This window comes from Melospiza georgiana, chromosome 4, assembly GCF_028018845.1.
Source record: "Melospiza georgiana isolate bMelGeo1 chromosome 4, bMelGeo1.pri, whole genome shotgun sequence".
Classification (NCBI taxonomy): Eukaryota; Metazoa; Chordata; class Aves; order Passeriformes; family Passerellidae; genus Melospiza; species Melospiza georgiana.
The window spans coordinates 19,518,489-19,532,068 of NC_080433.1; the positions used below are offsets into that span (position 1 = coordinate 19,518,489).

The 13,580-nt window shown below is 46.1% G+C and overlaps 1 protein-coding gene across 2 annotated transcripts in view; it reads left to right on the forward strand.

Moving 5' to 3' along the window:
• The window catches only part of DENND2A (DENN domain containing 2A), a 58,027-nt gene that overhangs the window by 23,189 nt on the left and 21,258 nt on the right, over window positions 1-13,580 (forward strand). The window contains exons 3-8 of one of the 2 annotated variants that reach the window (XM_058023078.1): window positions 977-2,188; window positions 3,171-3,298; window positions 6,486-6,607; window positions 8,953-9,150; window positions 11,066-11,159; window positions 12,416-12,466. In XM_058023078.1, coding sequence (XP_057879061.1) covers window positions 977-2,188; window positions 3,171-3,298; window positions 6,486-6,607; window positions 8,953-9,150; window positions 11,066-11,159; window positions 12,416-12,466 — 1,805 coding nt within the window. The remainder of the gene's footprint in view (window positions 1-976; window positions 2,189-3,170; window positions 3,299-6,485; window positions 6,608-8,952; window positions 9,151-11,065; window positions 11,160-12,415; window positions 12,467-13,580) is intronic. The other variant, XM_058023079.1, reaches the window with a different exon arrangement.

Here is a 13,580-nt window from a genome sequence, read left to right on the forward strand (position 1 = left end):
ATCACAATTGACATGTTTAAGTTAATAGGACAATTTCCCAAGCTGAATCTTAATGTTGGAATTGTGATTAAATGGGACTAATTATATGGGTTTGCATCCCAGTAATTATCTTTTGTTGTCTTGGTGTTCTTTCCCAAGCCCAGGCAAACCTCAAAGACGTAGCCAAGTGCTTCAGTTCAGAAACATTTTGTGTTGGAATAACTGCCTGTTCAGCAGGATATTGACAAAATATCACAGCATTGATACTGTGGTATCACACACTTGAAAAATCTCTAGATTAAATATGTTTGGAATTTTTGTTGCACTTTGGACCTAAACAGTGAAGATGTTTAATGTGAGAATGTTGAATCTGGTTTCTGGGTGCTGGGGGAGTGTGCCTGAATGCATGTGGGGACTGAGTGCACGTGTGGACTGGGATGGTAAAGCCCATACAAATGGAATAATAAAAGTGCAGTCTTTGGGCATCAATGTGCATTTGGGGAATATTAGGATGGACTGAGAGAGATCCTCTGAGCAGGCACTGCAGAAATGCCAGATGTACCACATGCATTCTCCTCTGTGTAACAGCAGTAATTTTGCTGTTGTTTGCAGGTGGTGCATTTTGCATTTGTTTGCTTAATGCCTGCTATGTCCAAAGCTCTGCTGCACTTCTGCACACACACACACACACAGGTGAAGCTCTCATTGGTATCAGCATGTCTGATGTACAAAAAATCCCTCTCTAACCTGCAGCTTACTTCTTCCACAGAGGAAGGCTCCGTTTCCAACCTCATATTGGTTTTAACAAGAGAAGGGCAGTATGTTTTGGCTAGAAGGACCTTTCCCTGGGCATCCTCCCCTTTAGGCCCATGTCAAGTGCTTGGTTTGAGCATCCTCTGCCATCACCTTTATGAGTAAAGCTTGAGGAGCTGATGAAGTAAACCAAGGATGAGCAATGGCAGTGAATATTTCTTTCCTTTTTGCCTTTGATATGCAGGATCAAGCTTGCAGATAAAAACAATACAGCAGCTGTGAAGGAATTAGGAAAACCTCTGTGTGGATTTTTGAGTGAGAAATGTTCTGAAGGTTCCTCTGTTGCCCTGGGTTCAACATCTGAAGCTGGACCAGTTTCTTCTGTGGTGAAGAACCCACTGGGAGCCTTGGAGAACTTGATGCTGGATCCAAGGCTCGACTGCTTTCAGCAGAACATGCTTAGTCCTAAAATGATCATCAGTGACCCATCTGTGGATCTGAATGTCAAAGAAAACAATAAAATCATCAAGAGACAGATAGGAGGCACTCAGAATACACGGTCACCTGGAAAAATTGGCTTGAGGAATAAGTCCTTCAGCATCAAGGACAAAATTTCAGAATGGGAAGGGAAAAAGGAAACGCAGTCCGCTCCTCGCAGGGAGGATGAGGCAGGAGTTAAAGAGGAGCACAAGATGCCTTGTGGAACTGAGAAGATGAGTGGGGAAGCACTGGTGACAAGGAAAGCAGAGGCCAAGAGACTTATGAGCTGGGAACTGGAGTGTAAAGGGGCAGGCAAAGAGAATGAGCGGAAAGCAGGAGCTCAGAAAGGCACAGGGCAAGCAGCAGAGCGAAAAGGGGAAGCGCAGAAGGATGAGGAAATGGAGTTCAGCCCTGGAAAATGCAAGGAAGTGAAAGGTGGGAAGTGGGAGGTCCAGAAGGAGAATCTTTCAGTGCTTAGTCAGGTCAAGAAGCTAGAGCAGGCTTTGAAAGATGGCTCAGCAGAGCTGCAGCCACAGCTGCCTGGTACTTACTATTCCCCACAGTGCTTGCAGGAGAAGGCAGCACAAGGGCACGCCGCTCCTGAGGGCCATGAGGGTGTGTGTGGGGCTGAGCTCAACAAAAGGCTTCTTGGCGTGGACTCTGACATCAGTGAGCCGATTTTTGGGACTCTAGAAGAGATCAGAACTTCTCATGTGAAATCCAAGCACAGCACAGTGGAGAATGTGTACACAGAGCCAGGGGTGCCAGAGAAGAAGCCCTTCATCAACCCACTGCCCAAGCCTCGGCGGACTTTCAAACACGAGGGGGAAGAGGACTGGGTGCCAGCAGTTAGGAATAAAAGAAACTTACCCCCTCTGCCATCCATTCCTCCCCCTCCTCTGCCCTCCTCTCCTCCCCCATCAGCTGTCAGCAGGAGGCTCTGGAGCGGGAAGCACAAGAACAACGCTGACCACAGGTACTGGGGGTGTGTTTCATGGAGCTGTTGGTGTTCATGGTGGAGTGCCACCTTCCCATCTTTCTCTGAGAGAGACAAATCTTCCCTTTTTGCTCAGAATCTCCAGCATAATCAGCCCTCGGAGAATGTATGAGTGGCCAGCACTGCTCCACAGTGGAAGGATAAGTTATGGCAGATTTAAGGTCACTGTATTACATGGCTTAACCTTCAAGCCTAAAATTGAGGGATTTGGGGTTTTGTTTTGGTTTTCTTAGGAGAAACTCTACTTAATTACACAATGACCACAGCTGGTCTGGAACAGTGTTTGGAATGATAATCTGTAGTCTCTAGTGCAGCATTTTCACTGCCCATAGTAAACCTCAGTGAATCTGATGTGTATATATTCTTCTGGAGGGCTTGCTTGCCTTTTATCCCCTCCCACATGATTGTCACACATTTTTGGGGTGGAGAACATAAAATACACAGCTTTTCTAATGCCCTCTGGATAAATTGTCGCTTAAAAGTTCCTGGCTCCGTTGCAGAAAGGAAATCAAAACTCGCTAGGTTTGCTCATGGAGGGCACAGTTTTACCCTTCCTACCATTCCACAAGCAAGTTTTGTTTTTCTCTGCTGCTCAGAGAGCTGATTTTGGGGCCCTCTTACACTTTCTGTGGGTGGGATCTGTGCAGTAAATGGGGACCTCTCACGTCCTAAGGTTCTGTGCAGTGCTCCAGGATGTGCCATTTCACACTTGCATCTCCACAGTGTGCTATTGCCATAACAACCCAGATTATCTGTGGCACCCCTAAATGCCTGATAAAAACAGCCAATCTCAGTATTGCTTTTTCATGCTTTATATGGGATGACGCAGCCAAACGTTCTCAGCGATTTATTTTGCCAGCTGTGTCGCACTTTGGAGAAGTGAATTAGCTGTAATTTGGTTATAAATGCTGGTTAACTGCATCACTCTCCTCTCTGCCCCTCCTCCCCCCCTGTGGTGCAGGAAATCCTATGAGTTTGAAGACTTGCTGCAGTCCTCGTCCGAGCACAGCCGGGTGGATTGGTACGCGCAGACCAAGCTGGCCCTCACACGCACTTTATCTGAGGAGAACGTCTATGAAGACATCCTGGGTAGGAACCCTGCACAGGGGAGGGAGCTGCCTGCCAGTCCTGAGCAGCAGGGACTCCTGGTCAACAGGCATTCAGCAGAGGTGCTGAATTAAGTGTGTTTATTGTCCAAATGTAAACCAGGACACGTTTTGCGCATGTTATTGGCAAGTAATAAGAAAAATGGACGGGGTACTTCAAAGCTCATCAGCTTCAAAGATAAACCTGAGGCATATGGGAAGCAGCTTTTAGTTTTTGTTGGCATATCTTCTCTGCCTTCCTTTTGTCCTGTGGATTAGTTCTCACAGCTCTGATCTGTCCATTGTGGTGATTTTGTCACTGCTGAGATAATGTGAGCAGTCTGAAAACAGCCTTGAAGTCAGCAGTTCCACAGCTCAGGAACAGGGTTGTGTATGGCTTCAGGTACCATTGCAATTAAGAAACTGGGTCTCATGCTCTTTGAAATTGAGTTTTATTTAGTTCTCTAACTTCGATGTCAGATCAGTGCCATTTTAAACACTATTTCCTGTAACCCTCTCCATTTGTATAGTGTTTTTTAATATTGTGTTATGTGGCCTTTGATGGAGCATAGAAATGTCCCTCTTGAAAAAGCCTTAATGAGTTTTAGTAGCTGTAGGCTGGTGCTGTGTAAATCTCTTGGCAGAGGTCAGCAGATTAGGAAGGGAATAGCTGCATAAGCTCCATGCTGCTGTAATCCTACAAAGGTGCTCTGTGGTTGTTGGGCATAGGAGGAGCTGCACTTTCTCAGGAGCAGGCCAGGCATTATTATTTTGATATGAATAAAGCCTGATCATACTTAATGAGAAAGACTCTGAAAGGAATTGTGTTCCCTTGGGGCTAATGGCAGACAAGGCAATTCTAATCCATCCTTTCTGACATTTTTGAAGCTTTTGGCCTCATTTGTGGAGCTAAGGGCCTTGTGTTTGCTTTTTTCTTCTCTTCTCTTGGGAGGCCAAAGGAACAGGGAGTGTCTAAGCAGCTGCTGTCGGGTTTTTGTGTTGGGCCATGATGGGAGGTCTCAGAAACCACTGAGTAAGGGTCACCTTGTCAGCTGGAATAACATGGATAGCATTACAGAGTGGCTGTGAAGGCAAATCCATCTATTCAAACACAAGCACACCCCCATGTCCCAAGTGTGCAGGGAACTCAAATCTCAGCCTGAAGTTCTTCTCCCCTCCAGCTTTTACTTGCAAAGATTAGAAGAAAACAAAGTAATAGGTAATTGTCAGCTAATAGAGCATGTTTGTTTTTTGTTTTCTTGCTGCATGTTAAGGCCCTGCCTGGAGTCAGTGATCTTTAATTGGTTCCTGCAATCCTGGTGGTGTTACCATGGAAGCTTGGGAAAAGGGTGGATGGGGATAACTCAAAAGAAAAAGCTGCAGTTTTGTTGTTCACAGACAAGTTTAATCCACAAGAAAAACATCATGTGAAAACCTCACCAGTGGAGGGGCAATCAAGACTTCAGCCACAGGACAGTGCTGCTGCCCACAGACAATCACATGTGCCCATCAGGACCTGCAAGCACACACATACACACACTCATATGTGTGACTTGAGGGGGTTCAGCTGCTGCTGGAATAATGGTTCCAGTTCCCAGCAAGTCACACAGATTTCCTTCATGCACCCTCTTTTCCCCTGTTCACCACTGCTTACCTGGAATGTTGGAAGCTGGCTGATGGATGACAAGGTTGATTTGTAAAAAAGAGGGAAATTATTTTCTTTCTTCTAGACTGAAGCTAATTGGACTTGTTTAGCAGTTTGAGAATGGGACAAGCAGCAGAATCCAAGCTTGTTCTTTTTTTCTCCAATCTTCCCAGTTGCATGACAGCTGAAGTAGATTTTCAATACTGAAAGATTGAAATTAGAAAGTGGAGCCAGTTTCAGGGACAGGAGAATGTTTGCTGACCAAGTGCAGCCTTGCTTTGCTGGTGTCACATACCCTTGCCTTCTCCATGGTGAATTTGGGTTCCCTGCTGGAGCACTGGGTGCCACCAGCTACTGGAGAGGACAGTGCTGGGGAAGATTTGGCTTTCTGTCCTTGTCTGCAGAGTTCAGCTGCACTCCTGCCCCAGCTGGGCAGGCACCAGTCACACAGATCCCACAGCCATTTCTGGTCCTCCTGCAGGGGTGTGCAGCACCCCTGGCTTCCAGTCTTTGCTCTCAGCCAAGCATTGTGTGACAGTAAGAGAAGGGCAGTTGCTTTGGGTCCCAGCTATCCACTGGGATGTGGCATGAAATGAGAGCAGTGAAGAGACAAGGCTCATAGCATGTCATTTGCCTGTGCAGATGCTTGGGCTAAGCCTTTGTCAGTGGTTTCTTAGCTGCTTGAGTGGAGATGTCACAACCTGCTTTGTCAGAGTTGTGCTCTTTGTGAACACACTTAGGTTTACATTCCCTAGTACTGCTGAAGAGTGGGATATAAGAAGTTCAATTTTGGGTGTTCAAAACTCAAATTAGTTGTGTGCCTCATCTCCAGAATTACTGGGAAGAAAGGAATCTACGTCTATGTCAGAGGTGTGGGCTGTGTGCCACATGCCATCCTTCTGCAGGGGAGGAGCACCCTGACTTTGAGTGGCTTAATCCTTCCTTCTTTCTAAAGTACAACATGTGAGGTTGAGGTCTCCATGATTGGTAGACATGTTTGAAGTCCTGGATTGTGTGATAGATATCCATGTTCAGAGTGTGGATTAAATCTTCCTGCAATCAACCCAAGAGCAGGGCATCACTTCAGCCCCAAGTTAGGGGTGACCAGATTTATCCCCCTAAATGTGGGACTGAAACAGAGAGAGGACCTTCATACCATGCTTCAGCTCACAGTTTCATTGAGGAACTCCAAGCAGAGGACTGGAAAGAAGGAAATGTAGTTATGAACTAAGGTTCATGAGAACAGCACAGTTCTCTGGGTGCAGGAAAATGAACTTAGGAGTTTGCAGGGTCTTTTCCATCTGTAATATCTGTGATATGTTTCATGGCTGCATTTGTCTGTGTCAGGGTTTGGACACTGCCCAGCAAGCAGCTGGACTTCCAGGGCTATGGAGAGAATGAAGCAACTGCAGGAATGCTTTAGAACAGGTCTTTATGTGTGATGTGGCAGGTGGGTGAAGATCAGGGGGTCCCAAAATGGATTTTTATGGCAAACCTCAGAGATTTTCTGTGCTTAGAATCTTTTGCTTTTGGCTTTTTGCTGCAGATCCACCCTCAAAGGAAAACCCTTATGAAGACATCGAGACCAACAGCCGCTGTTTGGGGAAGAAATGTGTCCTGACCTTCCCAGCATCCCCCACCTCGTCTGTACCTGGGACTCCCACAAAGGTACTTGGATTCAAGTGGCCACCTCTTCTGCTCCAGAGAGTTTTTGGGTGAAATCCAGGTGCTGTGTGGAAAAAGTGGACACCTTCATCATGTTAGGGATTTTTCCTTTATGTCTTTTGCCACAGGGTACAGTGTGATAAGAGGGGATTTACTCCCCTTCAGTGAGGTAAAAAACAAACCAGCATTCCCTTACATAAATGGTTTGCTTTCACTTTTTTCTTCTCTTCAGGATTGCCTTCCCTGGTGGTGTGGGAAGACCTTCCTCCCCTCCAAGAGGGCATGGAAGTATTTGGGCAATCAAGGCCTGCAGTAGCCTTGTCTCAGTGTCTTGGGCAGTGCAGTCTGCCCATGCTGGTGCCCAGGTGCCTCTGCAGCACACCCCCCACCCCCCAGGAGCCTTTTTTGCTCTCTCCATGAGACAATTTGCTGGTAAGTAAGGCAGTGCCAGTCCCCTGGGTGCAGAGCTAGTGCTAGAAGAGTGTCCACAGCACAGCCCAGCTCACAGCTTGGGGCCTTTTTCCTCCTTGTCCATGGAACCAAAAGAAGAGGTAAAGCTTTGATTGGCATCTCCTGCTCAGAGCTCAGGGTTTACCAAGGGCAGCCCTGCTCCCTCAGCCTCCCAAGCTGCTTTGGTTGATTCATGCTGCCTATTTAGATAGTCCAAGCTAGGAAAGCAGGGACAGCATGACAGTCAAAGTCATCTTGGCAATAAATGGGTCCAGAGTGGATAGCAGGGATCTAAACACAGCTTTCCTGGCCAGAGGGTTTTCTCATGCTGTCCAAGGAACAACTATTATTAGAACAGTTATCCAACATTTTCAGAAGTTTTATGTGCAGTGTTCCTTGACATGCTGCTCTTTTCCAACCAGCTTAATCAGCAACTAAGGTGTCTTTGGATAATTCAGTGAAAACTGTTCTGTGATTCTCAATCCATTCTCCTTGTTGCTAGTCAGGTCTAGAGCAGCAAGGGGCTGTGTGTGTGTTGGGATGAGGCTGATCTCCCTCAGAGATTTGCAGTCACCTGTGCACCCAGATTTCCCACATGTGCTGTGGAAAGGCGGCTGCAGTGCTGCCCAGGAATGCCTTTCACCAGAGATACTCTTCCCAGCAGGAGAGCTGAACAGGAGTCATTGTGTTACTCTGCTGTGCTTTGGTGTCTAAAAGCCCTGATCTGCATCAGTCAGAAAAGGAATGCTGCAGCTCTCTTGGCAGCTGATGGGTTTGCAGCTGCAGCATTCATCCTGTGGAGAGCCTGGCCAGGCTGCAGTGGTGGGGAATGGCTCTGGACAGACTTTCAGGACTACTATAGATGTAACAGCTCACATCCCTGGTGCAGAATGGGATTCTTCAATGCAAAGACTCCCTACAGCCTCATTTTTTACAGGACTTCTCTGTAGATGGCAAATGTTTTTTGGATTTTCTGCCAAATCCAGAGACACCTGAGCTAACCTGAGTGGATTAATTGGTGTGACTCATAACTGCTGAGTGTGTCTGCTGGTGGAGGCAGATGGTGGTGCTGCCTCAGCTACAGGCCCAGTGCTGCTGTGAATTGTTCAGAGCTAGGCTGGATAACTCTCCCCCACACTTCTTAGTGCCAGATACATCCTCTGGCAGTGCAGATTCTGTTCCCACAAAAGGTGCAATTTACCTTGTCAGAACTACTGGGAAATTCTGTAGGAGAAGATAAAAAGTGTTCTTATTGGGCATCTTTCTGGTGAGAAGTGGTTTGCCCCTCTTTATCTGGAGCTTAGCTTTCTACTTCTCTGATGCTATTTTTGGTCAGAGACTTTAGGAACTTCACTCTGCTTCTTAAACATCTTCTGTTGTACTCCCACCAAACTTGCTAATGAGTTTAGGAGGAAAGCAGTCTCCATAATTGTCTAACAGCATCTCTTGTACCCTTTGAACTATCTGATTCTGGCTCCTGTCAAAGGCAGCCATACTGACAGTGCTTTCTGCCTGCTCTCACTGCTTCTCTGTCCCTCCTGGCTAGCTGCTCCTTATCCCAAATGCCTGTGGTTGGTTGGTTAGTCTTGTCCTGTTTACAATCCCAACCTCTGGATTACCCAAATCCTGGGAGATTTTTTTCCACACTGGAGCAAGAGCTTCTTGGCCAACCCCTGAGCCTGTGTGCTGCTCTGGAATGAAAATGAGCTGGTTCAATTGCTGGCCAAGATGTAGCCTGGCAGCTGCCTGGCTTTTCTGCATGTGCACAAATCTGTGGGCACTCTCAGGCTGTTTTGACAACTGAGTGCTGTGGCTGGATTTACTGATATGAAGTGTAAGCAATGGAGTAAAGACCCACAAGGTTCTGTGGTCATTCATTCCTTCTCCTCTGTTTCCAGTTGCTTTCCAAGCCCACGTTTTTCCGGCAAAACTCGGAGCGGCGGAGTTTCAAACTGCCGGACATACGGAAACTGAGCCGGGATGGGGCTGGCTCACCGTCCAAGGTCAGCCCTCCCTCAACCCCCAGCAGTCCAGATGACACTTTCTTCTCCTTGGGAGACTCTCAGAATGGCAAGAGGAGAAGGAAGATTCCCAAGGTAAATCTAGGGCTTTGGCTTTTTTGGTTTGGCTTCTTCCAGGCAGGAGTGTGAGTATGAGACCAGGTTTTCTTGAGTTTCCAGTGTGTGGCATCCCTGCAAGGCAGCTGCTGTCCTGACTGTTGACTTGACTTGTGCTTAACCCCCTTTCTGCCTGAAGGAGAAGACACACAAACATGTCTGCACCTTTCAAAGAAGTTATTTTTCCATCTGAGATTTCATAATAAGAAGAAAAAAATGCATTGTAATTTTCGGATAGAAATTGAAGTATGTCAGAGAGGAAAGAAGCAGTTCATATTTTGCAGAAGATGTACCCCATCATACTCTCTTCTGTGCTTCCTGGATGGGACAGTCAGAAATTGTCTGTGTTGTGTGTTTGTTTCCTCCTGGAAATCTGTTGTTCTTTGCTTGTTCTGATTGATGCACTGGCTGTTTATAATTTAAGGTGTGACTGTAAGTGAGCAATGAACATAATGACAATTGGGTGACAAAAGGACTTGTCTGCAGTTAGGAGCATTTTCTTCAGCAACGTTTCCTATTTCTTACTTGGATACAGCATTACTCCATTTAAATTTTATTTTCTTTCAGATCTGGCAGGATGTGTATTCAATCCAAATGAGGTTTGGCAGCAGTCTATCTATTGAATGTTTCAAAAACACAGTTAGAAAAACACAGTTGCTTATCCCGGTCTTTGCAGGGCAAGCAGAGGCTACCAGGGACAGTCTGTGGTGAATTTTTTCCAAACCCACAGTTTGCATTTGGGGAAAAAGGGATGTGTTTGTGTATCTTCTTTGTTTCCTAGTTGCCAGATCTGTGTTCATGTTTGCATATCTGATTTTTGAATGCCCTCTCTGTGTGCCTCAGCCTTTCAGAAATGAGCCAAAGACTGCAAATATTTAGGGTTTCTTTCCCAGTATGTCTTCACATCTGTGCATGGGCTTGAGCTCTGTCTGTGTATTCACACATACTTTTATGTCAACTGAAGAGAGGATTCCAAGTGTTTATTTACCCCACAGTGCCACTGAGCAGTCTTGCAGGGCCAGGACAGAACTGAGGTTTGCTTGTCAAGGGCAGCATCACCTGAGGCTTGAGCTGGGCATCTGGGTGAAGGCTGCACTTCCACAGCAGAGCATCCTGCCTCCCACTTCTGTATTTGTGTTCAGAGTTGCCTGACCAAGTAGGTGGGAGGCCTGTCTTACCCTGAGCTCACAAGACATGTGTGGATGTAAATCTGGAATCTGAATTTATTCCAATTATTTATGGAATAAATCTGAATGCTGTGGCCATATCCCAGTGCTCCTGCCTGGCACCTTGAGAAGGAGGCAGGTCTGCTCAGACAGGGAGCCTGGCATGGCTCTGCTGCAATTCCCCTCCCCTTCTGGAATGGACAGGGAGACCAGGGGCACTGAATGAGCCACTGAGCCCAGCACTGCCCCACACTGAAATGTCCTCTCTCTTGGCCAGCTGGGAGCACAGGAGTTACAGGATTGCAAAGGAAACCACTGGTGTGAAATATTTCAGCATCACTGGCCTCCATGCTTCTCATTTTCTTCAGTCATCCTCCAGCCAGTTTTCTGCTTCCAACCTGCAGACCAGCACAGGTTGCTAAGGGACCCTCTGGTGCTCCCATGGAGTATGGAGAGGTGGACTCTGTGTAGCTGATAAAGCTGCACAGTGTGGAAGTGCATTCAGGTGTGGCCTTTCACACCAGGGGTTTGTTCCCCTGGGCTCTGCTGTACCAGAGTCAGCAAGGGCAGTGCAGCACAGATCCTGGGAATTGTGCCTCCTGCACCATCAAGGGAACAGTTTCACTGTGGCCAAGGTTGGGATAAAGAACACTTTGCATAAAATTCTAGCTCAATTTCTTGCCTGGGGAAGAAATTAACCTTGTTTTGTTTGTGTGTTTGCTGAGCAGCTGGTGCTGAAAATCAATGCCATTTACGAGGCACGGAGGGGAAAGAAACGAGTCAAGAGACTGTCACAGTCTACAGAGAGCAATTCAGGGAAAGGTAAAGGAGCTTCACATCATCATTCCTCTAAGACTTTCTGAGGATCTGCCCTGGACTTTAGACTGCCTTCATGGTTTATGTGACACTTTCTAGCACTTCATCCAGTCCAGACTAAGGTTGAGTTGGGGTTTCCACTCTTTTTTTTTTTTTTTTTTGTAAGATAAGGGCTGTTCCTCTGCCCTTTGGTTAAAATGGAAGGTTTCTGTTTTTCTTGCTTCATTTTCAGTCCATGGCTTTGCATGATAACCTTATAGGTCACCCCAAACATGTGCCCTCTTTTTGATGTTTATTTCTGGAACATGCTGGAAGCTATGGAGAGGAATGTTCTGTCCAAAAACTCTGATTTGTTGAGTTCAAAATATTTTGTGGGAATGTGTCACGTCAGTGAACTGTCCAATGGAAGACAGGAGATTTTGGAACAGCCCTGGTTCTGTCACCATCCCAATAAACAAATAGCCTCAGTTGGGAATCAGGGTTTCTGCAACTGACTGTTGGACCATCTCCATCATAGCAGGATTGAGACTCTCAGCCTCCCACTGTCAATTAACAACTTGCCCAAAGCATTCAGACACTTCAGAGCAATTGCTTTTAAGCATCTCATCTCAATGAAAATTAAGATTGTGTCTTTCCAACACAGGATGTTTTTCCAAACCACTTTAATATCCAGCAGAAAGTGACCACACCTCTATTTATTTCCCACAATTATTTGTTACTGTTTATCCCATTTCATAAAGCATAGACAGCCACAGGGTGGATGAGTGTTTATATGAACTTTCAGGGGAAGCACCCCAGACTTTTTGTACCCCTCCCTATAGCATCATTCAGAGAAATAGATCATTGGACAATATAGACCTTGAATCTGATTCAGTCAGACAATTTTGTTTGTTTCTTTCTTTCCTTGGTTTTATCCCATGTCCCAGAAACTACTGCATATTAGTATTTTACCTTGGTGTTGTGCTTATACAAACTTGGATAAAATACTATTCTGGCATTTTATTCTTTATGCAACTCTTCTGGCTGTGCAAAATTGATTTTGTTGTTGGTTTGGGTGTTTTATCCCTGAATGAATGGGAAGATACCAGGGTTGGTAAGCTGAATATATGTGGGTATGTGCACCCTTGAAAAGAACAAGGCCCTTGGGACCTAAACTGCTTCCCCCTGAAGTTGCCAGTCCCAGCTTTCTCATGCCAGTGATAAGAAATGCACAAATAGACTTTCCTTAATTCATCTTCCCCTTACTTTCTTTTTTTTCCTAGTTACAGATGAAAACAGTGAATCAGACAGTGACACTGAAGAGAAGCTGAAAGGTAAGGCAAATGTGTGGAGAGAGCAAATGGCTCCTGATGAACTCTGCTCTGAGCTCCTAGGACAAGATCTGTGTCCTACCTTTGGAGAAGGACCTTGTTTCTGCATGGAACACAGGAGAACATGGAGATCTCAGTGCTGCAGGAGAAAATCCATGGGCAGAGGGCTACAGGAGCCCAAAACAAACATCTCTTCCAGCTCCCATCAAAGCTCCTGGTTGACTGACTTTCCAGGAGGAGTATTGGACACTGAGGAAATACAGTGAGATTTTTCTAAGTGCAGAGTCAGAAATGTGTGACCAGAGTGGCAGTGTTGCATGGCACTGGATGTCCAGACACCTCAGCACATGCTTACTGTGGGAGAAAAGCCACCAGCCAGACTGGCTAGCTAGGAAAACAGAGTGGCACTATGTGGTTTATTGCTGGTTAAACTCTCCTGCACTGGCTGGGTTGGGATAAAGCACTACATTTCTTTCTTCACTCTTGTTTGTAGGATTATTTGGTGTACTGGTCTCCAAAATACTCTCCTGAAACCTTGTACTGGTAATTAGCCCCTGCACATTCTGGGGACGTTGCTGTCTTTTGGGAATTTGTGGGGCATATTTAAAATCCTGGCAGAGTTAGAATGGAAGATGGAAACTCCCTCACATTCCAAAGTTTCCTGACTCACCTGCACATCAGATCTGGACAGCAGGTCAGTTTAGTTCCAAGCTGAAAAGACAGGCATGAGCTGTGTCAGCCACTGTGCACTGTGAGTGGGAGTGCTCATTCTCACCCTCTTACAGGTTTTTAGAAGTGAAAGCTCAGGCTGAGTTCCCTCTTGGGAGCACAGCTTCCCATTCAAGAACTACTGTATGCTCTTGCTTTCATCTGCATTGAAATCTTTTATCTGTATTGCTATGTTAGCAAGAGCAAGCTGAAAATTGCTGCCAGTGCCTTCCTTTTGACAGGTTCTAAGGCTAGGCTGGAGATAGGAGAGAGGGTTTCCACCAGGATAGTGCAGAAATTATATTCACAGCCCTCCTGAAATGTTGTGAAAATACAGAGCATGTTCACATTTAGCTGAGACAGGCAGTGTAGATGTGGCCAGGAAGATTTGAACTCTTTCCTGCTGCTG